Source organism: Empidonax traillii, unplaced genomic scaffold (genome assembly GCF_003031625.1).
Source record: "Empidonax traillii isolate 1590-97213 ecotype Southwest subspecies unplaced genomic scaffold, ASM303162v1 scaffold236:size2090792, whole genome shotgun sequence".
Lineage (NCBI taxonomy): Eukaryota > Metazoa > Chordata > Aves > Passeriformes > Tyrannidae > Empidonax > Empidonax traillii.
The window spans coordinates 1295864-1321785 of NW_020955429.1; the positions used below are offsets into that span (position 1 = coordinate 1295864).

Genomic DNA, 25922 nt, shown 5'->3' on the forward strand with positions numbered 1-25922 from the left:
GTGTGGAGAGAAGTCTGTCGCCTTCCTGCCCTCATCCGGGACCTGCCGCTATCATCTAAGCGCCTACAGGGGAGGGGATAATGGCACATATTAAAGACCAGTGCACATTTTTTGGCGCACAGACCATTGGTGGAACAGGAGTTTCCCCTGGTTTCCCAGCGCGCTGTTTTGCTTATTTGCTTTTAATAAATTTCTAATATATTTTAAAAATATATCTGGTCTTTTGACTATAACAAGACTACCAAGGAAATAAGGGAAAAAAATCTCATGCAGTGTATATTGCTTTTTGGATTGAAGCACAGTTTTGAGGCCATACATATGGCAAACTAGCTTACTTTGTGGGAATACACTATGGTCTTGTCCCGGAAAGATAAGCATTGCAAACTCTTCATGGGCTGCAGAGAAGGGATAATTTCAAAGAAATATTTTACTGATAGCAAAGAGAAAATGCTTTGTGTTTGAACGCAAGAACCAATCAACGACTTACGCAGCACAAGCAAAGTATATTACCTTGTCTTTATTCTTCTGTAAAGATGGATCTTTTTAGAATTTATTACTGACAAATGCCTAGGAGATTAACCTGTTTTCTTAATGGCAATTTATAATGATATTTTAATCTTCTCTGTGTAATGCTCCCTTGCCCAGAGGAAATGAAAACAGCTCTAGCATGAAGAAACCCCGTTGCCGTGGGTGACAGTGAGTTGCTCCCACTGATATTCCCGTTAGTCAGTGGAAGTGTTTTCCATTTCCCTCTTCAGGAATCCCTCCTGAAGACTCCACATGTCTGGGCCAGACAGTTTCTGGAAATATGCCACAGTCAAGGACAGAGGAGTAGTGCTTAGATTTTCAGTATGTTTAGGCAAGACCCCTCAAGGTATATTTATGGCATCAGTTTCGTGAAGGTGTGGAACATGTCAATGCACCCCAAGACCTTTCTTTTTTTTAGTAAAGCTGGTTTAGCAGAGGCAGTCAAAGGAGCATTCAGCATGTTTTGGAAATCCATGGAGCAGTCTTTTCAGCACCAGTGTTCTTGCTACAGCCGAGGGTAATAAAACAGCAGGGTGCCGAGAGCTGAATGAAAACAGCAACTGATTGCCTCTTCCTCTGCTAAAGACTCCCGACTTCTGGAGGGAGTGACATCTATATGTAGCTTGGCCATTCTGCAAAGCCTGTCTTTGCCATATTTCTGGAGCAGAAGTTCTAAGCACTCCCTTTTCCAGCTGGGAAATACATATACAAAGCAATTTTTCTTACTTGTTTTTAATGCACTCTTTTGACTTCCTGGAGGTCAGTACACAAAATTTCTGCAATAGTGTGACCTGGTCTAACCACAGATGCCTTCTGAGATCTTGGAGGATAACCTCAGCACCCAGAACATCCTCTCTTTCCCTGTTCCATATCTCCTGCTTAGTGAGGATAACAGCTACTTGTTTCAGCTAAGGATAATAACTTCTAAAACATGGCTGTCTTCAAAGTATCTGGAAACATTGTGAATGATCAGAATTAGAGGAGAAGGAAGCATGTAAGTGTTGTTATTCTTCTCTGGTTGAGGAAAAATTTTGGAAATGAGTTAACACTAATGAATGTGCAGGTAGCTGGATGTGCAGAAATGTGGTAAGATTATCACACAGCCTGCAGTGTAGTTTGCTTTTTATTTCATATGCTGCTACTGTTGGACCTGTGCTTGGGTGGGGAAAGAATAGGATCCAAAGGCTCTTGGGTTTTTTATGATATGTAATTTAATCAGTGGTCTGATACTTTGATATATGTAGGTTGGGTGAGACTATGGAACTTAACCAAACTGGGTTAGGAACTCATATTATCGCCACCTGGAATAAATTCTCATTAGAGTTATTGTTTATTTTCCCTTTTCCATTCAAATGATAATTGTGATAAGTAAAGGCACCGGTTTTATTCCAAGCAAATTAAAATAAAAAGGGGGTACTAACAAAAGAACTATTTCTGTATATTTACTAACTTCTAGGCGTACCGTGGAGTCTGTAAGGTGAAGGGTCCTGTCTGGACCTAACACCAGGGAATCTTTTGCGGCTGGGAACAGGGAACAAATTATAAATAAAAATGTATTCCTCTGTGCCATGTGGATACAAAGAGAGGCCCTCCATGCCTTGCAGCGTGGGGATGATGCAAGACCCCCCTGTACGAGCCCAGGGGAGATAAGTTACAACCAGCCAAAAGGTAACACCCACCTCCAAAGCAGGGAAATTACCTTTTAAGGCAACAAACGGACAATGAATGAATATTCAACAACTGATATCGAAAGACTACAAAAAGCGTGGTTTTCAAACAATGTGTGCGCTCCAGAGGTGCACCCAGTGCTGGAAATGGGTAACCAGCACTGCAATAAAAAATCTCTTGCTATATTTCTTTGTTCTGCAGGTATTTTTGCCGTCTTCAAAATTCAAGGAAAGAAGTAACTTATAACAATAATGATCAAAAGTCTGTTAAAGACATTATTAACTACAGGTTGTGCTTACCTTGTGTAGAAACTCTATCCTGGGAATACATGAGATCTGTTGGAAGCACTGTCTGACTATCCCTAGGTCAGGCTGTAAATGATCTTCCCTAAGTTTGCTGAACAGGAAAGGATTAAACTATGAACAGTTGAATGAGATAGATAATGGGGTTGAAAGTCTTTGATCTAGGCTACCAAATTCAGTCTAACACTGTTCAAGTTTTATGGATGGTTGGAAAAGGACTGTTTTTTCTGGTCACAGGCTGTTCAACTGCAAATGGAAAAACCAGTGGAAATGAGCTGTCAATTCATAACGCCCACATGAAAATAATATAGTCTGGGAATTATTTCTTGTCTCAGATGAAGTTAGCTGGAAACCTCAGGGAACTCCTGAGGAGGCAGATGCCCACATCACAGAATTATTGTCACAGGGTGGCTGAGTTAGCAGTCTCAGCAGACACAGTGTTTGGCTTGGTTCTATTCCTCTATTTGTCTTAGGAAGAAGCCTACTGCTGGGAGACCCCAAGTACTCCTCTATCTGTGAGACAGAGGTTGGGTTTTTTCATTTTCCAAACCTTCAGTCTCAAATCTCTGCTTATCTAAATAAAGAAAAATAAACATACACTGTCAACTGTGATAACAACTAAACTTGCTGATGGCTTGAGAAGGATAAATTTGACATCTAGGGAGATGTGTCCCCAGCACTTCCCAGTTTTAAGCCCACAAGAAGGCTCACCATCTTTTGTAGCTGGCCTGCACAATTCATTGCTTAAGCAACACTGTGTTAATAAAATGTTTTGCAATCAACCTGCTGTTGAATAATCAAGGCAGGCTAAATGCGGATTGGTGGAAGGATAGTAGATCTTAGACACACATATACCTCTATTTAGCATAGATTAAAGAGCTGAAGAGCTCAGGGGAAAAAGAAAAAAAAGGAAGCAATATTGAAACAAGACTTCATTTTTAGTTTGGAACTTGTTCTGTGATATTGCTTTGTCCAAAAGTAGTTCTGCATGTGGAAAAAATGCTTGTGGATCACAGAGACTGATGTTAACGGCTGGGAAGACAGCGCAATGTAGCCTGTTAACAGAAGAGCTTTGATCTGCGTAGAAAATTATTTTGTGCAGATAGACACACATATACATAAAGTAAGATTAATTTAGAGACCTTTGTCATTAAGGCAGATTTTTTTATGGTTTTGTGTGGGATTTAAGGGGGATTAAATGTTTGACATCACTTCGCCTGCACAGGCGATGTGGAAGAGGTTACTGAGCGGGTGATGGAGAATTTAAAAACACGCTTGTGCTGAAAGAGTGGAAGCAATGGGTCAGACTGCAGCCTGGCCAAACAAACTACTGGACCTACCACATTTCTGAGAACCAAGTGCTTCTGTTTTGACAGCAGATGCTGCAGGGATATAGAGCTGAGGAAATATTTATGATTTACCAAAGTATGAGGGGAACTCGGCAAGGACGTCAGGACTGGGATGCCCCTTTGTTTTCTGTTCAGTGATGCCTTGCTTTCCATGCATCTTTTGTAAGCTATGCTCTTTCTAAACAGTAAAAACACTGTAAAGAAGAAGTCAGCAAAGTGGAGTGGGTGATCAGGTGCATTTCTCTCTCAGAAGAGATGGTCCTGGTCATGAAACTTCTGTTCCTCACCTGCCTGTGGTCAACAGCAACACTACACAGCTCTCACAGTCAGCACCACCACCTTCATCGTCGGCAGCAATTATCTTTCTCAAGAAAACATACCAGGTAAGCAACATACTTTATCTGTCAATGCTCCTCTGGTGAACTTCATGATGTCAGAAAACTGTCAATGTTCTGTTTTTGTTCACTGTCCTGTTTTGCTGCTTCTGGATTTATAGTAACACATAGTATTGATAGAGTGTTCTCAAAACAGAAATGGTGAACTATTAATTTTTCATAGCCAGACATTTCATATAGTGATTTCATGACTCCTTCATATATATATGCAGGTATATGCCCACTCACACCCAGTTCTTTTATCTTGTGTGATATAAGGCTACTGGTGTGACACCAGACTATTACTGATGTAGCAAGTATTTCCCATTAAAATAAGAAGAAATGCCTTCCAAAGTGCTTTCATGTTATCAAGTGACTTCCATTACCTAAGCAGCAGAGTAGCTACACTGTAAAGATACAGAAGACATTTTTATTGCACTACATGAGGTGAATTATAGCTTATTTACAGTGATGGCACAGTGCGTTCCCTTTCTGGAATATTCTTGTACTTTTATACATTGAAGTATAAAATGTCTCTGTGCTTTTTCCAATCAAGTAGCTGGTTGGAAATGAATAATGGTACAGAAGTTTTTACATGTGAGTTTCTGTGCAAAGTGTTAGTGCTTTTTGCCCCCAAATGCAATTTCACGTCTGCCCTGTGAGGTCTCTCAACATGTTTCCAGGTTAATCTAATAGTATGTGAACAGAGCAATGACGACCAGTGATGATCCAAGGAAAATTTCTCTTTGTTGGGAATAAGTATCTCCATTTAAGGGAGGAGAAGGGATACAACTGCAAGATTTTTCAGTGTGCTTGACCCCCTACTAAATGAACAGGAGAGCTCATAGTTTATTTGTACAGTATCACATATTGAAGAAAAGGAATATAAGTGGACTCCTCTGATGTGTTCAAGTTGGTTTTTCTTTCCTGAAGTTGCATGCTTTGTACCTCCTGTACCACTTCTTATGTGATAATCCATCAGGGAGATATCTCTGAAACCCTTTATGTCTTGATAAAATCATGTTTAAGCCATGCAAGGCTAGAGGTGCCTAGAGATGTTGCATCACTCGGTACCTCTGGGTTTCTTTTTGAAGGTATAGGTTCAAGTTTGGTCTAAGCCAAAAGCTCATGCAAAGCATGGTTATTCAGCAGATTGTTTCAAACTCACTGACAACTTTTGTGAGTGGACGCTGGTGCAAAATTATTTGTAATAACAAAGGAAAATAAACAGAACTAGCCCTGATATCAACATAAGGTTTAATCTGGTGCTTTGGTTGTCTCAGGAAGCAGTTAAAAATCAAATGGAACCAGCATAAAATGCCTTGTTATTGCTGATGGTAGTGGCAAGGAGGGTCTGTTTTAAGCCCAGCTGATACATTTTGTCTGTGTTAAAAGGAAAGCATATGCTCCTGTTTACATTTATCCTGTTCTGCAGTAGCTGAGAGCAGTCGCTCCATCACTAATATAAAAAATCACAAAGCAGGAAAGAAACCTGGTGGTAGGAGATAACAGATTTTAAGGCATCTTGCTGAACATACTCTTGCCACAGGACAGCAGTACCAACACTAGCACAGTGTCCTCTCCACCTCCACAGATCTTTACTAATTCATATAAATGGATCCATGTGACGATCCTGTGACAGGCGTGGTGTTAACAGAAAAGCGAGAATAGAAACAAGGAGAAATGCCTGGACTGCAGTTTTCTTTACACAAGGCATGCTTTGCATCTCACATATTCCACTTCCAAGGTCTCAAGGATTTCAAACTGGGAAGAAACCTGCAGAATCCGAGCCACACAGGATCCCAAAGCTTATCAGCTGCAAATCCAGCCTTTTTCTGCAAAGGGTCCAAATGTGTTTAATTTCTCTTTGTTTCATTCTCTGTTTTTGTTCTAAAGTAAGAATTATCTTCATTGCAACAGGGTCTGAATTCCACCAGCCTCTTATTCTTTCTGGGGAAAAATCAGCCAGCACGAGGGTTATTAGGGACACAGCTGACAGATGGTCGTGTTTAAATGGGTGGCCTTTTAAAAAGAACCCCATGTGAAAATATTACTTAACCTACAAGTTCCACTGTTTTAATAGAGTAACCCAATTCTCCCTCCAAAGCTATTTGTCTGCATTCTCCTGTAAAGAAGATTTTAAAGCATTAACCAAAAGTACATGAGAAAGCGATTATTCTCATGGTCCATTTCCTACAGCAAAGAATAAAACATTTGATTGTCAAAATATTGGCCTTTTGACATTTGTATGTTGCTGATGTTACTGAACACTTAGAAATGCATTTTTATGTGTGTGAGAGAAAACTAGATAACTTTGATTAATACATTTGTCTGGTCTTCAAGACTTGGTCAGTTTGTTAAAACATTTAAGAGATCACGCTGTTGTGTAACCCCACAGACTCTTCTGGGAGTAAGATTTCTGTAACTTCTATCTTTTGGATACCTTTGATTTAGTAGTAGATAGAGTATCTTGGGGACACAGCACTGGAAAGAAACTTATGGCCATGAAATCTAGGGTATTCTTTTTATAAAAGGGTCCTTAATATTATTCTTTTCATAAACTTATCTATTTTCACAAGATATTTTTTAACAAGGTATTTTTTCCCTACTAAAACGGAAGAACAGTCATATAGGATCTTACCAAAGGTCCATGTACTGCACTGAGTTTATAACAAGGGTTTGTAAGCACAAGTTTGGAAGAATAAGGACAGGGCAAACAAAGTATTTCTGCCTAGTACTCCCAGCTGTGTCAGGTCACCAAATTTCCTTCGGATACATCCTGTGTTGGATGTAACTTCTGTAGATTTAGTGTTCTTCAGTGGATTTCTTTTCTGTGAACTTGTCCCATTGCTCCCTGAACCAGCATAAACTTCTGATAACCTGGTTATGTAGAAGACAACCAGCTAGGATAGTAACCACTTCAGTGCCATGAATGCCATGGGCTATGGAACTACACTGGTGGCATTAAATGATTAAATGCTTTAAACAAAAGTGATCCAAGTACCCTGGAGCAGACCTTTGACCTTTCATTTGCTAATGGTAATCAAGGTTAGGCAGGAGCAGCTAAATTTACCTTTAAAAGCCTGACACATCTTTGTCCATTTTTAAATACTTCCGAATTAGTTGCTGTGGTTTTGTAGGCAGTGAGTAACTGCTCTTTGAGAGCCCAGATGCTGATGTTAAAGGAGTATCTGCTGGAGAACGCTTCTTAGCCCTATGTTGTGAGAAGCAGTCAATAGGAGAAAAAATGTGAAGCAGAAGTTTTTTATGCTTTAATTACCTTAGAAATTTTAATGAAATTTTTTCAAGTTTTGGTACCTTTACAGATGGAATGTTACCAGTGTCCATGAAGTTTATCCCAAGTACTATGAGCATGTATCTCTGCATGTTATTTTCCTTTACTGTAAAGGCTTACAGGAAGGTATTGAAGAGAAGATGTAGCATGTTTATCTGACACCTGCAAGACGTTGCCTGGCTTGAAAAACCACTTTTGATAGCAGCTAGAAATAATTCTAGAATTCCACCATTTGTATATATAAAACATCAGCTGTTCAAGTAAGTAGGCACAAGAGATGCTTTTCATAGAGGCAGCACTTCTTTTTATTTTGTCCTCATTCAGGAAAATAGAAAGAATACTAAAATCCTGTAACATCTCTTCTCAGTGGCTTATTAAGTAGAACATTTCCACCCTGGCGGTTTCTGCCCAGACTGCTTCTTCCAGTGAAATCAGGGGAGCATCAAACAGCCCTTTTTCCTGGCACATCTGCTGACAAATAACCCACTGTTTCCAAAGTGTGTGAGCTGTGCCACGGCATTCAGAGCGCGTTTCATCGTCTCCTCTTACACTGGTTCCCAAGCAGCAGAATTTCCCTGTTGCAGACCATTGCAGGTGTTCAGTCCTGCTGCCCATTCTACTCAAACACAGGCTTGCTCTGTGGTGGTTTTAATTCCCTGAAGGACAGTGTTTCATTTTAGCATCCATGAGATTTTCCTACTTGGAAAACTTAAGGCTGTGTCTGACATGCCTGATGGGCCTTCTGATTGCCCTGATCATTTGATTTAGCCAACACTGATACAGACCTTCAAGGGTACTAAGGTAAAATAATTTGTTCAAGCCCAATGGTTCTGAGTAGCCCCTTGGCCCCCTCAGCATTCTTGTAATTTTAAAGTAATTTTTGGGCTTCATTGTCAAGAAAAAAGGGGGGAAAGGAGAAAAATAGGTAAATACAGGCCCACAACTTATCCTGAAGCATTCTATACCGTGCCTTAAACAGTGTTTGACTACAGGGCCAATCTTCAGAACAGATATCTATCAGTCAGTCTAAAGTAATAATTGGAGTTGCTGGCAGCAAAGTCCCAGAGAATCACAGAAAGTATGAAAGAAGTTTTGTCTAGGGAGAATCCCTTGCCTGTGGCAAAGTAGTTGTATTTAAACCATTCCTACAAAGAAATGTCTGACCTCTTCTTAAACAACCTGAGTGAAAAGAGTCTCAAAAGCTGTCCAAGCAATACATTCCCATGTTTCACTATTCTCACCATAAGAAAGATGATCCTAATGTGTACTATAGAACATTGATTCCTGAGATCACATAGTGCCAATCCCCCCTGCCATGTGCAGGGACACCTCCTGCGAGACCAGGTTTCTCAAAACCCCATCCAATATGGCCTTGAGCACTTCCAGGGATAGAGCATCTGTAGCTTTTCTAGGCAATCTGTTCCAGGGCCTCACAAACCTCTCAGCCAAAGAATTTCTTCCTAAAATCTAAACCTACTTTCTTCCTGTTTAAAGCCATTACCCCTGCAAGTCCCTTGATCCAGGGTCATAATTTCTCAGTCCCTCTTAAAAATTATTGACCCTCTTAAAAATTATTCCTAGAAAAAACCCCACATTTATAATAAAAACAATAATTGTCTCTCTAATACGGATAATATTATGAAATGGTTAAGTCATGGGTACGTGATGTTATTTCCAAGTTTGGGTTTCATGTGTTGATGTGAATAATAACTTTCTTTCAAACAGCTCTGTTCTCTTGTATAATGACAGATACAATCTTTGAGGGGAACAGAAGGAGATCATGATGTTCTTCCTGAGGCTTCTTATAAATAATTGGTATTCTTCACGGACCTGGGCACCCTCATACCTCATTTCCCAACCTTTCCCAATATATCTTTCTCCGCCTTCATTATTACAGTTGTTACCCTTATCACACCAGATTCAGCTGTCTGGTATTTTTGGGTCCCTACTTCATTTAACCAGCAATCTGAATGCCAGACAGAAAACAAAAAGTAAGTTTCTTGATTTTTTTTTTCTTTTTTAAAACATAGCAAACGAGAAATTAAAATGAGGAAACTTGACAGCACCAAAGTACGGCCACTTAAATCTGAGCAGCTGCTTCACATAGAGGACCATGACTTTGCACTGAGACCTGGATTTGGAGGTAAGCAGCACACATCTATCCTCTCTCTGGAATGAGACTTAATGGCAGAGCACCTCTTTTGTACTTCAGGAAATAAATGAAGAAGAAATCTGAAAATACTTGAAGGCAAAGGGGACTTTTCTGTGTTTAGTGCATCAGTAGAAGTTTGTCCTTGTCAAACTTTTTCCTTCACAGAACTAATCAAAATAAAATATTATTAGAGTAGGATTCTTTGAGAACAGTGATTAAGGTGTCCCTGTAAACTGTATTGTCTAGTAGCAATTAGCAAATTACTTAGTCACCAGATTTGTTTTGGGAGATTGAAATGAACTATCAGTTCCTAAATCTCTTTGCTCTGTGCAGAATTAAAAAACTACCCACAGGCCTTCAGTTTATCACCACATTGTTTCTGTGTTGATGGGCACTATGATGATTATTTCTTCATTTAACTAAATTGTATCTGGATAAAGGGAGTATTTAATGGGATATTCACAGTTTAGATTCAATTTTAACTCTCCTTCATGAAAGGGGAAATGAGGAAGCTGCCCTATATTAAACTTTGTCCAAACCTCTACGTCACCATTTCTGTTTCATGATTCATGAAAATATACTGAACTGCATTGGGTTATGAAGTCAAAATAAAATATGAGGACCAATAATCAGTTGTGTAGACAAATATAAATCTGGAAGGCTGGCTGAAGTCTGTGGAGCTATTCCTGTTGACACCAGCTGGTGGGATCTTGGGCCTGACAAATATTTCAGGAGACACGGGTTAAGAAGAGCCTCTCTGGATACACTGCGACCATGCAAAAGTGTTTCTTGTTACCATAGAAATTATGCCATGTCAGAGATCAGAAATCTTGCCTGATTTTGAAGAATGGTTGAGATACAATATGTTTCTTGGCAACAGAAGTTCAAATTACCTCATAATGTCTGTTAGTCTGGACCTCTTCTTTTTGCCACCTGCTTTGCCACAAAAAAAGAATTTAGGTTTTTGGAAGTGTCATCTCAGGAAGGAAGCAGTATTTCCATCAAAGCAGGCAGAAGTCTGAGATGTACTTCATTGCTGGATCATCCCAGAAAGCAATACTTATGATGTACATACATAAGAGAAGCTTTGAGAAAATACCCTGTGATCTAGCAGTTGTAATTTTCCATGGGCAGTGAGGAAATCCCAAATCTGTACTCCATTGTTCCTGTTTTACCATTGATTTTAGTGATGTTGCGGTAAAAAAGAACAGTTTGGTTTTCACAAGAGGCTGCTCTCATCAGCTCTTATCACAACTGAAACCTGAATCTGAATAATATACTGAGAATTGTTTTGTGACAGCAGAGGCAGGGTATGGGTTTCTCAGAAGAATGATGGTGATTTAGTGTGCAGCAAAAGGAAACTCACCTAGAGGAGAAGTTGAAATTAGAGATGTCATTGCCACAGCAATGACAGCCCTGAACTGCATAAGGACTTACTCTGGCTTTGTGTATTTAAAGCAGGTGAAATTTTGGGTTTGTTTTCATCAGAGGTAACGAAGCATCTCAGCATTGTGATTTATGAGGGGCTTGTATGTGTCACATGCCACGTTGCATGATTTATTCAGCTCAGCATGATTCATCAGTTCAAAACAGAGGAAAATAATATCAGGTCAAAAAAGTTGGATGGAAAACAAGAATTTATTCTCCACCTTTAGAAAAGGGGCAATGTTTTCCCCCTCTCCTATGCCTTATTGGGATTTTCTGGGTATTTTAGGTAGTTGGAATGACAGATTTTGTTAATCTGGCTCCATTGTGCCCCTTTCCCTCAGTCAGTCAATCCTCCTTTGCACCAGTTTGGGAAAATAAAAACAGCTGGAAAATTCATGCTGTTTTGAACCTGCTGGAGATTCCTCAGTGCACTGAACTCTTAAATCTAAAAGTTTGATTTCATTCAGCCCCACACATGCAATGTAAATGAGGCAGATTAAAGGACCTAGAGTTTTTAGTATCTGTAATTAAGTTACAAATGAAAAACAGAGCACAGCTCTATATGATTTATAAACTAAGCAAACATGCACAGGGAAGAACCTGGGGGAAATGAATGTGGAACTGCTGGATACTGTTGCTACTCACTGCAGTGTTACTAGGATTAATTGTGACTTTGCTCACATGACTGGTTGCTTTCTCATTACAGTTTATTATTGCTCTGTGGAGGTAAGAAATCCTTTTTCTTGACCAAATGGAAACATATCTGCTGTAATTTATGTGAGTGTATCTTTCTTAACTTACTCCCTAAGCCAGGCTCTTCAGTTGTTGGTGGAAGAGGTGTGGTGTTGGTGTTTTTTTCCTTTCCTGAATTTTTTGTTGCTGTTTGATTGTTGCCTTCTGTGTAATGTCATGATCTGGCATTGTTTGGAAGTCTCCAGTAGATGGATCCCCTGCTGATGCAAACAGAAGTGGACCAGAATAATGATCTGAGTAATTCCACTAGAATTGGACTAGGAGCATGGAATTTTCCTTCGCTCTTACAGCCTTACCAACTGCATCAGTGAGCATCGTAGTAATTTTGTTTGGGCCTTGCTGGTTCCAGAGGCACTGACAAAGGCCATGAGGTGGGAATGTGAGGATTTCTGCGATGGTATGATGATTCCTGCCAGTCCTGGTAGGGCTATGTGTCTGCACAGGTCCTACCAAAAGAAGCAAAGGACTATGAGTAGGCTAAGAGGCAGATCTTGTCATGGTTTGTGTATCATCTTCTGCCGTGACCCAAAGTACTTCAATGGATTTTTCAGTTGACTACTGCTAATACCAGTCTACCTTCATTTCTCACATAAATAAAAAAGAAACAGAGCAGTACCAAGACAAAAATATTATTGCCAGTAATTCTCCTGTTTCTATCATTGCCAGGGGAAAGTAAACACATCCACATACATTCACTTCCCTGGGGCTTGTTTACATTTCTATACAGTTTTCTTCCTCTACAGGTCCACAAACCTTTTTAGAAGAAAGTAATCCCATAGGTCTTAATCCTCTCCTGGTCTCTGTCTCCTACTGGGAACTTTCTGTAGGCTTTGGGGACTTTTTTCCCCACACAGTTACAAAACCAACTGGGATACAGTGGCTAGTGTTTCTAAATTCAGCATTTATTTTATGGAACTTGCTGTGTGCTCAAAGACCTGACTACTATAAAATTACTATAGAATTCCAGTCATTATATACTGTAGAAATTGGTCCTAAAAATACTAAAAGGGTATCCTTTTTACATAATAGCCCTTCTAAAAAGGGTATTGTGGAATTTGGCCTGACGTACTGTCTGTTGAAAAAATTCCATGGTCGTCGAGGAATTTTGCAGATAAAAGACTGTAAAAACAATGCTGGTTTGGTTGGTTTTGGTTTTGGTTTTGTTTTTTTGCTGAGGAGTAATTATCTTGAAAATCTGTGGAGCCTCCATTGTGAAATCATTAATCCCTCTAAAATAATGATTTCTAGTGACTCGCCAGAAGCAACTGAAGCTGCTCAATTTAATAACAAAATCCTCTCTGCCATCCGTAGTTTTGTCAAACTGGGAAATAAAAAACCCAGCTTTGGTCTGGTTACCTTTTTTTTTAGAAGTGACTTTGCTGCTGTTTGATGGTCAGCCAGAGACTGAAATTCTCAATGTGCCAGGGAGAAAGATGTGTTGCAGATGCAGAGGCTGGTTTAGGAATCTTTCCAATTCTTGTTGAAATTATGTTTTTTAAAAACACCCTCTTGTGGTAAAACAAATCCAAGGAGGAAGAAAACACAGTTCTCAGCAACCTGTTGCTGATAGCTAATTATTACTGTTTCTAGTGGACTTGGGTGCTGATCACAGAAAGAAATGTTCCTAGAAAGGCAGGAGTAAGGCCAGTACGTATCTTATGGGGGTGTTGTGTGTGTGTTACTGACAGCAATATGCAAGTGCTCCAGATGACAAAATTCAAGAGCACACAGAGAAGATCAGGGCTGTATATATGTGCAGTGAGAAGTGTCTTTATTATCTCCTTACACTTTTTGCCAGAGTCAGAATAGGAAGGAAATACGTGCAGCTGAGATCTTTCAGTAACAGGTCAGGGCTGCGGTAGGGGATGTGGTTGAATAACTGCCTGGGGGTGAATGCTGGACTGAACAGTATTTTCTTATTAAGCATCATGAATACAGTCTTTGGTCTTTCTCCAGACAGAGAAGAGAAAACTCTTATTGAGGAATCTGTTTCACAGTTCTAGCATTTTCACTAATCAGGAATAAATTCAATTGTAACTCTTCCCTTTTTATTTCATTCACTTTAGAATCATTTACTGCATTTCTTCTGGCCACAAGTTTTGATTTCTTTTATGCTATTCATTGTCCCCACTGTTCACAGTTTTATAAGAGCTGCCAGTGCAGTGCAAGTTTCCTTTCAACGAATCAAATGTCGCTCTGTGTGTTCATGGCTAAGTGATACTTTGGTTTGTGTGCATGTAACCATCATCAGCATAAGCTGCTACTGAATTCTGGGTCTGTGTTCAGTTTATATCTACCCAGAGGAGGTGAATTACTGAATGAAACTCCTCCCACACTGGAATAATGTAAGAAACCATAATTTTTGAAATTCCAAGAAATATTAGGACTGCCATCATCACATTTTGAGCAGTTGTCACTAAGGAAAGCCTTCTCCTCACTACATGTGGCAGATGGCTTGGAAAATCACTCGTCCTATTCTGGGGTATGATTTATGGGTGCCTCCTTTTCTTGTTTGAAGAATGTTAATGGTAGACATTTAATTTGATTTGCTTTAGATCAACTGACCTTGGTTCAGAAAATGGTTAAACTTTTTTTTTATGTTGAGAGTCGCTCCACTCTCCTCCTGTTCCCCTCACATAATTTGACAGAAATTCTTTGTATTTAAATGATATTACAAATGCCATTTGTGAACGATGTTCACATCAGGTATAAATCCAAATTCTCCAAAAGAAGCAGCATTTTCTGACGTGCTGCCTTGTGTTTTACTAATAAACCAGTTGAACTTTGCGCTCTGGAGTCCTGAGTCTTGTTTTGAGCTTTGACACTGAGTGATGCATTCCCTCAAAGGATTTCCAAGCCAGCCAGCACAGGTTTTGTCAGTGCCTAAATATGTTCTGTTGTGCCCTGCTAGCTCTAAACACATCTTATCTTCCTTTCCCATGCACAAGGCATCTTCATCTTTTCTGTGCAGGGTCAAACTCTCCATTAAAATTACAAGTCAAATCAAGGGATTATGCCTCTAAAATAGTTCAAGATCCCTACTGGTAAGAACTGGAAGCAGCTGTGTAATCCTCAAAGGCTACTATTTTAAGGATAATTCCCAAGGGAGACACAGTATTGTGGCTGGTTATCACGAGAGTGATGTTTCTGGACTATTTTGACTTGGCACTGCTAAAAGGAAAAGACAACAAAAAGAGAAAGACAAATTAGAAAAGCTGTTTCTGTTTGCTGCTGTTCAGACTTCCTTCTGGTTGTGTCTTTACTAGGTTATTTGAAATGTGTACTTTAAAGATATTTTAAATAACTGTTTTTTACAAGTGTAATTGGAATCCCACGTACAATAAATCCTACTGATTTTCATGCCAAATGCAAAATATTTTGAGGGTGGTGTGTATGGTGTTTACACACCTATGCATATTCCTCTGTCCCTCATCTGTAAGGAAGTGATCAGTCAATAAGTGGAATGATGTTCTTGCTGAAAATTGCACAGGTACATAGCCCATGGAGAATTAGATCCATCATTCTTGATAGTGTACACTGACAAGAATACAAATAGTTTCATATTTGGCTGTAATTTTTGACTGATTTTTAGTCACTTTATTCTAAAAATGCGAATACATTTTTACGATTTGTTCATTCAAATCCCACCTTGTTAAAGACTTGCAGCCTTTTTCAGTGGCTTGAAGTAGTGGGGTGGTATATAAAGTTACAAGTGTGGCAATCAACATTGGAACTGGTTATGAAAGCTTTGCAACCTCTGAGGTATTTCATATATTTATTCAACTTTTCCCTGTTCTAAATACCACTCCAAGGAGTTCCTTCCCTTTGGCATCACAAGGATGCTGTTCCTTGCTGTCCAAACTGCAATGCCAATAACTGCTGCTCTGGATGCAAATAGATCTCTAAAGATTTTGTGCTTATTTTTACAACTGTTTGGCATCAGGTTTTACTTTGTTGCCATCTCATTCAGTGTGCTAAACTGGGGAAGCTGTAGTGAATGCTGGGATGGGAAACTCTCTGTGTGTTGCTAATGCACAGTCTTCCCTTTAAAAATGTGAATTTATGCTCCTCACCACTTGTTCTGTTACATTGCAGGTTCACCAATACCTGTGGGCATTGATGTGCAGGTAGAAAGCATTGACAGCATATCTGAAGTTGACATGGTAAGTGGATGAGTAAGAAACAGAATGAAGGATTTCAGTCAAAATTCAAAGTCTCAGAAACATCCAGCTGGATGATATAGAATAATGGAGTTGAAGAAGGCAGACCCTTAAAGAGCACAACCTTGCCTAGAAGCATGCAGGTCATATTCCAAGGAAAGACCTAAGTATCTTCTCAGTATTCTTATCAGAGGCACTTGTTCTGCTGAGATAGATGCCAACAGTGATACAGGTGAACACAGAGCAGTCAGGCTGTGCAGAAAGCTCAGACTGGGTTTGCAGCACCCTCTTCATCTCTTTCCACATGTATATTAGCTGTCACGATGTTGCTCTAAATAGGATGATAAAATGCTTGCAACAATCTTTTGTATTAAAAATATTTATTGTAAAATCTAATTGCATACTGTTATGAGATTCTTCATATTGTCTCTTTATGATGCACTTAATTCATAAATGTGCTAATGTACCATATTTGCACAAGATGTACAAATTTATGGATTTTAAAAGTTGGTCTAATGCTCATGAAGAACTCAAACCAATTCATTTTTAAAGGAAGCACAGTCCATTCTCAGAGAAGGTTGTTAAGATTTCCAGGGGAAACCTTTTTCCATTGGTCTTCGGCTGGTTTCAAAACCTTTTTATCACTTCACTGCTGACCCAGTCCAGAAGACCACTGGATTATTATTTAAATATAAATCAATTATGAACCTCAGACTCAGCCACCAGTGACAAGGTAAACAAGCAGTATCTCAGTGATAGTTTCAGTCTGTATTTTAACTCATTGAGTGATGTTGGATTCCCCTCATTGAGGATCCTTCAGGTAATATCCTGAGAAGAAATTGATAATTTGCACAAGTTGATTAATTTGTCCTGTTTTCTATTGCATGTAACTAAAACAAGCATTGTCTTATTTTATTTTTCTTTAAACAAAGGACTTTACAATGACTTTGTATCTCAGACACTACTGGAAGGACGAGAGGCTTTCATTTCGCAGTAACAAAAACAAGAGCATGACCTTTGATGGGCGACTGATAAAAAAGATCTGGGTACCTGATGTGTTTTTTGTGCACTCCAAAAGATCTTTCATCCATGATACAACTGTGGAAAACATCATGCTCAGAGTATACCCTGATGGCAATGTTCTCTTCAGCCTGAGGTAAGAAAATACATCACTGCAACTGGGGGCCAGTAGTCTGGGCAGTGAGAATTACTGGAAATACTCGCAGTGAAGATTCTCATACTGGATTGGCATTAATCCAGTGGGGATTAGTGGGGGACTGGTGACCAGTGCAGCAGTGGGAAAGTAAATTTAGGCTTGAGAACATGTTTATTGTTTCCTATCACAGGATAATGGCAGTTAATCAAGTGTTCGTTCATGGCCAGTGGTACTTGCAAGATTGCAATAGATTTATTGCTGAGTATTTATGTTATTATTTTTATTGTATATTATTATTTGTATTATTAGCAAAGAAAAAAACACAGTTGTTTTGGTTTTGGGTTTTTTTGCCTATTTTAAAATTATCTCAGCTATTTGCTTCCTGGGATACCCATAAACATACCACTGATACTCCTCAGGGCTCTGGACAGGCACAGGAAGCAGATTATTGGTGCTGATACCAGCAGTGTTAGGCAGGTATGTTGTGTGACTACAAGGAACTGGAAAGTGAGACAGCAACTCCAGAACTGAAATGTGTTTCTCTTCCATCTACATGTTACTGCTTTGCTTTACGAAGCAGGTTTGGATGATGTGGCAGGAATAGTTTTAATGGAGGAGGAGTTTTCCCCCAAGAGTAAGGACTCTGAGGGCCATGTATTGCAGAAATCACAGTTCTGCAGTTGGTTACTAATTAACCCTGTACACAGAGGTGATATTTCATCTAATCTGGATAGTATAAAGATTTATGGAAGCCCCAGAGATTTTAGGCTGTGTAATAATTGTTCCAACAATTAATGAATTTATCTACTCTTCTATGAGGGCATGCAGGACCCTCCCAAACAGCAGTGCACCACTTTAAAGTAGTGCATGTTCAAGAATCACACTGACCAGTAAGAAACAATGTGGTGAAGTGTGCTTTTTATTGTTCTGTTTATTTATTTCCATGATTTTTGAGAGAGAGGGAGTGACCAAAGCAACTACACTGCTGCAGTAAGGCTTTTATCAGGGATTCTCCATGTGAGAATGTCTCTGCTGCCTCTAGCAGGTTTGGGATTTTTTTTGTTTTTTATTCGTTAAAATGCCAAGGGGTTCTTTATCCTCAAAACATTAGTGAAAAAAACAGGTGGAATGCAAAATAGTCTTTACCTAGATTTCCTTAAGCTTTTTAGTGCATAAAGCATTAAATTTCCATGATGTTGAAGAGGAGAGTAGGCTTCCAGACATTGCAGCTTATCTTTCTATGCAATTACATATTTTAACCATTGTAACTGGGAAAATAGCACTTGGAATAATATCTGCTCTAATCTGCGATATTATCTACTTCAATCTATGAGAAATCAAGTCAGGAAATGTGAACTCCCTTTGTTAATCTTCATAAGTGTAACCCTTCAAAGCAAAACGTGTGAAAGGCTAATGAAGGATCAGGTCAGTAAAGGGTTTAAAAATCTAAGGTACTCTATTTAATAATAAAGACTATTTCTGTTAAAAAAAAAGGTGATCTCTCACTGATTTAACTTTATCTCACCACCTTGAGGCAATTTCAGAAGCAGCTGAAAGGGCAGAAAAAGTCATTAGGATTCTAAGGAGCAGATTGGCTGGGGATCTCACTAAGATATCTATCTGCACAGCTCTAATAATGTACAAAATTTCTCATTTTATTTCTGTTTTTCTGTTCCTTTCTGCAGAATAACAGTTTCTGCTATGTGTTTCATGGACTTCAGTAGGTTTCCTCTGGACACTCAGAACTGTTCTTTAGAACTGGAAAGCTGTAAGTTTAATTCATAATTTTCCTTCACGAGTGTATTCTTCCCAGCACTCCACCTTGTTCACAACACCCCTTTCACTTATTTTGATGTGTGACCTGAACCCTTCAACATGTACATACTAAACTGTAAACAGCTTGAGATCATTCCAGAACTCAGTGAGCTTTGAAAAGCTAGAAAAACTATGATGCACCCTCCTTTGCTTCCACTGGACTAATATTCCAAGGCCTAAATCTAAAAATCTGTCAAAAAACATATTTGGGGATTTTTTTCTCTGAGAAAAAAAGAGTGCAAGTTAAAAGTAAAATATCAATATGCCTTTTCACACTTCAAAATTTATTCTTATTTGAATTATAAGTAAAACTGGGATGCTGGTTTGTTGTTTAGTCTTGGAAAAGAAAACGGATCTGCTCAGTGGCAGCTCCAGAGCTCTGATCCTGTGTGCCCTGTGACCTTGAGCACCCCCATGTCTTCACCTGTCAGGTAAGCTGCTGCCAGGGCACAGGACTGGCCTGCACTTTTAACAGGATGGAATATAGTCTTTGCAAATTTTTTTTCATGCCAACTAACTGGCAAATTTCTATGAAAAAAAAGTTTCTTTGGGGCTTTCCTGGACTTGAGTGGTCTCCTCCCCCTAACAAAAGAAAACAAAAGCATTATTCCAGCAGAAGGGGTGACTTTACTTTAGTAACTTTATAACTTAAATGACTTTGTAACTTTAGTTTCTGCTCTCTCATAGACGCATACAATGAAGATGATCTGATGTTGTACTGGAAACATGGAAACAAGTCCTTGACCACAGATGAGCAAATCTCCCTCTCCCAGTTTTTCATCGAAGAATTCAGTGCTTCCAGTGGATTAGCTTTTTACAGCAGTACTGGTATAGTAAGCCTCTCTTTAGGAGAAACAAGCACAAGACACAATCATGCAGAATGTCTTTCACATTCAAATTGATTGCTAATAAATTACTGTTGCTGCTCCGAGATCAGTTCTGTCAGTCACACTGCTTTGTCAATCTGGGGCCTTGGTTCTCTTTATATTGCTAATATAGCACTTTATATCAGAAGAAGAGACTGTAATAATACTTGTAACTTAATATCTGACATTAAGAACCTGAAAAAATAAAATGCACATATGCTGCAGCCACTGGAGTGTTGAGTTTATAGGAATCTTTGTGTCCTGGCTATACAGAAAACCTCAAAAATGCAAATCCTGAAGGGTCAAATATTAGAAAGCAAACGAGGAATCCCAGTGTGGTTTATTGCCTAAAATATCCTTATTTTTGAGCTGTATAATGTCATTAAAAGTCCACTAAATGAAGGATTTCCACTTGAGACCATTTATTACTTGTTGAGGTCTTCTTAATGTTCTGTGTTTATACAGAAAGTTGCAGAAAAAAAATCCCTTTATGTCAGTAGTACATAGTTTAAATCCAGGTTAATCTGCCCAAGGCAAGTTTTTATTTCTCCCTATAGATCTTGAACTGTACTTTCTGGCAAACTGCACAAGGCTTTAGGAGTTTATTGTAATCTTGATTTCATTCAAGGTGGGTTTTGTTTTCTTCATATTTGTACATGCAATCATAAATTTTGAAATATTTCTCTGTGTAAGTAGTCTAATCATATACTTTTAACCAGAGAAAATAGCATGCTTGCTACTGCCCTTCCTAGTCTGAGTCAATTCATTTCACCTGGGATATTGCCCTTTATATCAAGACAAATAGATAAAATAGAAAATATTCTATGTAATAAAATAAAGTGCATAACACTTTGGGGAGAAAAAAAGCCTGTATTTTATTTACAGGTTTGCTTCTTTTTGCATTTCAAAAAGAACCAGTGGAGGTAGTGGTGGGTGATATCGAGTGCAAAAATTCTAGTTTAATTGTGATGCAGCCTAAGCAATGAGGAATTCACAGCTTGATCAGGTTCTTCCTCCTTATCTCTTCCTCGTTTATGAGCTGAGAACGGAGCTGCAGCTCCCCAGAGCCACTGCCGCGTGAGAATAGGCGAGCGGTACCTGACCGCGGTAACTGTGCCTTGCTGAGAGCGACGTCACAGTTGTCCTAGAGTTGCAAGAGGGAGGCTGGGATGTTTTCCACCTAACTGCTGCCACTGTGTGTTCAAACTGCATTCTGGGAACTCAGCTGGCTTCTCTCTGCCTTGCCATTCTCATCAAAAAACACTTTGGCAAGCAAATACTGCCTCGTGCTCAGCAGTGCACTCTCACAGGTGCCCAGGGCTTTGCAGCAGTTTGGCTTTGCAAAGTGTAACTGCTTAACACTCATATGCAAACGTTTTGATGATGAGCTTAACTCAGCAACATAAAAAAAGTCTTTCCTTTCACCTTTAAGTTGAGGGACCACTGGGAAGTACCTAAATGGTGCTTAGTAGCATATCTGTTAGAATGCTGCCCTTTGTAGACATACTTTGGCTTTGAGCTTTTGTTTTGCTCAAGAGGTCCCACTTTTCTCTTTAGTAAGAAAACTTACCTGCCAAGTAAATAATAGCGTTGAACAATCAGCACAACTCTAATGGGAGTCATCTCCCCCTAAAATCTCAGGAAAAAATGGATTAAAATGTTGCTCACAAAGCAGCTTTCTGCATTTCAGGTTCCACACATTGTTTCCTGTGAATCTCAGTGTAGTGTTTAGGCTTTTGGAGTTCCCTGGTTCCAAAGGAGCAACAATTAAATCCATTTCAGAGATTCTTCAAACAACAAACCTTCTCCACAACTGAAAACACAATAAAGTGTGTTTAATATTATTTGGGGTTAACTTTGGTATATTTTTTTCTATAAAGTCACTCGTTGTGATGGTGTGACTCCTCCAGCATTGGCTCATGGATGTCCTGGACAGGCAGCCACCCACTTTTTCCCTTATTTTCACTTCACTCTTAAATTGGTTTCCCTGCCGTGGCAGGAGGTGCAGCACACAAGCTGTGCTGCGCAGGCAGAGCACACCCCAAAATTCACTAGATGGCACCCTCTCCTCCAAAGTCAGCACGGGGATACAAGTTGCTCCGACGAGGGGAACGAGGGACTGCATCTTGCGGGATATTTTCAGCTTGAGAAAAGACAGGCTGCTTTTTGGAGAAGACAGGGCATTGGCTGCGCTGGAAAATTATATCCTGTGTGTATTCTCCTGGCAGTTTCACCTGAAGTTGGTTTAATCTTTCCAGTTTCCTATCCTGAGTTCTAACAGTATTTTATGTGTGTGCTCGTGATGTTTCACTCCCAAGGCAGCAGTGCTTTATTGAGGTACAATGGGCAGTTTGCAAAGTACCACGTTAAAGTAAGGTGGTGACAAGTTTTCTTAGGCATTTACTCTTACTGATGTAAATATATCACTCCTGCTGGAAGTAGGAGGCCAGCAAACAGTTCATGAATAACACATCTGTCTTCTTTTCTTCCCCACTCTGTTCCTCTCCCTTTTTTTTCAATAGGTTGGTACAATCGACTTTTTATCAACTTTGCCCTCCGGAGACACATTTTCTTTTTTGTGCTGCAGTCCTATTTCCCAGCCATGCTGATGGTGATGCTGTCTTGGGTTTCATTTTGGATTGACAGAAGAGCTGTTCCGGCCAGGGTATCACTAGGTGAGTCTCTAATGTATATTCTTTGGGAAGTATGGAATGGAGGGGGGAGAGGCTTTGAAGTTACTTTAGCTTCTTATTTACACAGGACGTGAGCAAGTATATCCAGTAATTGCCTCAACGACACTATTATTGCCACTGTTGTCACCACCTTTAGTCAACCTCTACATGTAGAAATGAAATGTTTGTTCAGATTGGATTTGTTACATTAGAAAAAGGGTCACACAGCATGGAAGGAAAAAGAAATGATTCTGCAGACTTTGTGATGTAGAATGTTACCTAATTGCAAAGCCTAGGCTTTTTCCTTCCCTCTTCCCAGCAAACAGGTAGTCAGATCCCTTCCCAAATCCATGGTTCATTAAGCATAGCACAATCTGCGTAAAAGCTCTGCAGCTCTTTTTTTTATCTAGAAACATTTCTTATGTTCCTACCAAGTTGGAACCAGTTGCCCATTGCAGCAAAGCCTTCCTTTGCTAGGCATCTTAAAAATGTTTGGTGTCTTAACTGTGTAAGGCACAGTCTTCTGTGGAAGCCAAATAGTAAGTTGGGCATCTTTCTGCTCTTGCAGTTTTAGTTCTGAACACCTCAGCTCAGGAGAAAAAGGACTAATTACACCGGAATTTCTCTAGAAGTTTATTGTGGTTTTTTTTCAGAGAATGCCACTTCAAGACTACCCTTTGTTGGGAATTTAATTCTGATCACCTTGGAATGAGTATATATTATTAATGCATTTGCTAATTCCTTTTATTTATAAGAAATTTAACTTCACCTTTAAAAACAACTTTTTAAATCTCAGTAGGCTGTTTTTAATGTTGACAAGATGGTTTTGCTGATCATGTTCTTTATATATGGGTTTCTGCAGAAGGTTATGCATCAGGAGTTCTATGAATAAAGCACACTTCATTAGCATAAGCATCCATAATTCATAGGCAATGTTAACAACAAAGGTTAAAAAGCTTAGCTCCCAAGCCTAGAGTATATGTATTTTAAATAATTTGATTTCCTCTTATATGGTATATATTTCAAATTCCATCTTTCAACCTAAGGAACTTGGTTGAAGAGAGGGAGAGGGAAAACTTTTGTGTGTGCCAGTGGACTTGAACTAGTGTAGGACTGGAGAAGGACTGCTCTGAGACCCAGCTCACAGGCTAGGGCTGTCTCACTTCCAGTGTCGCATTAATTTCTTTAAAAGCAAGGCCTGAGTCAGGTGTTAGGTGGTTTTTTTTTTTCTGAGATGGAGCAAACCAAAATGAGAGGAATAGCTGATGTAAGAGGAGAGATTGAAAAGATGAGGGTGAAATTCTGGTCACACTGAAGTAAACAACATGGTGATTGTTTTCAGAAAGCCAAGGAGTTATGACAGAGACATACAAGCTGATAAATGTTCTCGAGAAGTACAATTTGAGAAAGGATTGGGGGAGGAAAATTGGTGATTCTTTAGGGATTCTCCTGGACAAGAAAGTGTGCAGTGGCAACTGCAACTCTGAGAAGCGAGGAAGCCCACAAACCTGCTTTCATTTCTCCACAGTAGTGCCCAAAGCAGACACAGAAATGTGCTCCTTACGCTGCTCAATCATGTCCCAGTTTAAATGGGACAAGGGTCTTTTGCTGAGGATGGATTAGGAGGAAAAGACCCAAACTTCTTTTTCTAAGCAATTATAAATCCAAAATTAAGAGGCTCCGATTGAAGGAAAACAAATTATGGAAAAGGGAAAACAAAAAAATAACAGCCCTTTATTAAAAGGTATGTGTGTATTAACAGGAACACGAAAAAAAACCAAGTAAAACAACCAAGCAATACTCCTATACCCACCAATAATCCCCTTCAAGAACAAAACCGATAAACCGGAAAAGGAAAATTTAAATAGTTCAATTTTTAGCACTCTTTGGTTCCAGCCACAGTCAGCAGGGGGCGCCGTCGGGTCACTGGAGATGCAAAATTCGTAATGTCCTATACCATTCACCAGGTGGCGCTGTTGGGTTACTGAAGGTGCAGAACTTGTAGTGTCCTATAGTAGTCACAAGGTGGCGCTGTGAGATCCTTGGCTGCCGCCAGGTGGGGGGGGGGGGGGAAGGAGAAGGAAAAACAACAGCAATAAAACAGAAAGTTCTCCCAATCCCAATCGAAGAAAAACTCACGAACTTCAGATGATTAGGGTCCGTTGTAAGCAGGGTCTGCAGCCAGTAACAGCTACGCCGAGCAGCAGCAAAACCTCCCCTCCTACAGGAAAGAGACAAAGAAACCCAGCAGTGTCTGCAGCCTGCAGCAGCTCCCCTCAGGGCAGAGAGAGTGAGCTCTCCCCCAGCCTCCAACCCCTTCCAGTCACACACCCCAGTAGTCCTCCCCAACTCCTCCCCCTTTGTTGCTAGGAGACTAATCTCTCGGCCATTAGTGACCAAGCCAATTCTTTTGTTCACCTGATGGCTTATCAACCGAGCACACACACAGGGGGGAAGGGAAAGAAAAATTCCTTGCTGAAATCAGAACTATGACAATCACCATCCTCATTTCTGTGCTGTTAAAAGCTGCTGTGCTGCAGCTCCAACTGCATGCTCTGAGCAGAGGGCTGATTTACTGGTTTCAGTATTGCACGGGATGGGTCCTTCATGGTTCAGTCTACTTCTCAGAGTCTGTGTGATAAAGTTAGAGGCAATGTGAGTCCTACGCCCTCACAAAGTTATGGTGTCCAAGGGACAGTGATGAGCTGCACAAAACCAGCTGGTCAGGGTTAGGATAATCTGCCCTCTTTCTCTGGCAGGTATAACGACAGTGCTGACAATGTCAACCATCATGACAGGAGTAAGTGCCTCAATGCCTCAAGTGTCTTACATAAAGGCTGTGGATGTGTATTTATGGATCAGCTTCCTTTTTGTCTTCCTGTCCGTCATTGAATATGCAGCAGTGAACTATCTCACCACAATTGAAGAGAGAAAGCAACTCAAAAAGAGGGGCAAGGTACAGTCCTCTGTGTATTGTTGCCTTCAGAAAGCACCATAGAAGCCACAGAGTAATCTGGATACACCACTGTGATAAAAGAACAGTAACTATCTCTGTGTCACTCTGTATCTCACCTTTTTTTGACTTGGTTGAAGGGAGGAAATGTATCATTTTCTCTGAGATCCTGAGAAGCTCAATGCTTTTTCTTCCTTCCTTTTCTTGTAGCAATTAAGGAATACTTACTTCCTGATTTTTTTCTCCCTTTTTTGCCCCCTCAGAGCAAAACCTTCCTTCTGTTCTCAAATACCTATCAATCAAAGCATTTTGCCTGTCTCTGAAACAGACCCCGGAATGCACTCGTGATATTCCTTCCTATTTCCTATCAAGCAGGGTCCATTTCTCCTTTTCCTTCTTTGCCATTTTCAGTTGGAAAGGTGGGTTTAATGATGCCTTTTTGTCCCAAGAC

General features: G+C 39.8%; 1 protein-coding gene across 4 annotated transcripts in view; it reads left to right on the top strand.

The window, feature by feature from the left end:
* GABRR3 (gamma-aminobutyric acid type A receptor rho3 subunit) overlaps positions 1-25922 on the top strand; it is a 39343-nt gene that overhangs the window by 11149 nt on the left and 2272 nt on the right. The window contains exons 3-10 of one of the 4 annotated variants that reach the window (XM_027888300.1): positions 3724-4230; positions 9547-9659; positions 15945-16012; positions 16942-17165; positions 18851-18933; positions 19668-19808; positions 22369-22521; positions 25278-25474. In XM_027888300.1, coding sequence (XP_027744101.1) covers positions 4103-4230; positions 9547-9659; positions 15945-16012; positions 16942-17165; positions 18851-18933; positions 19668-19808; positions 22369-22521; positions 25278-25474 — 1107 coding nt within the window. In that variant the 5' untranslated portion in view covers positions 3724-4102. Of the gene's footprint in view, positions 1-3313; positions 4231-9546; positions 9660-15944; positions 16013-16941; positions 17166-18850; positions 18934-19667; positions 19809-22368; positions 22522-25277; positions 25475-25922 lie in introns of those variants that run through there. The other 3 variants (XM_027888302.1, XM_027888303.1, XM_027888299.1) reach the window with 3 other exon arrangements.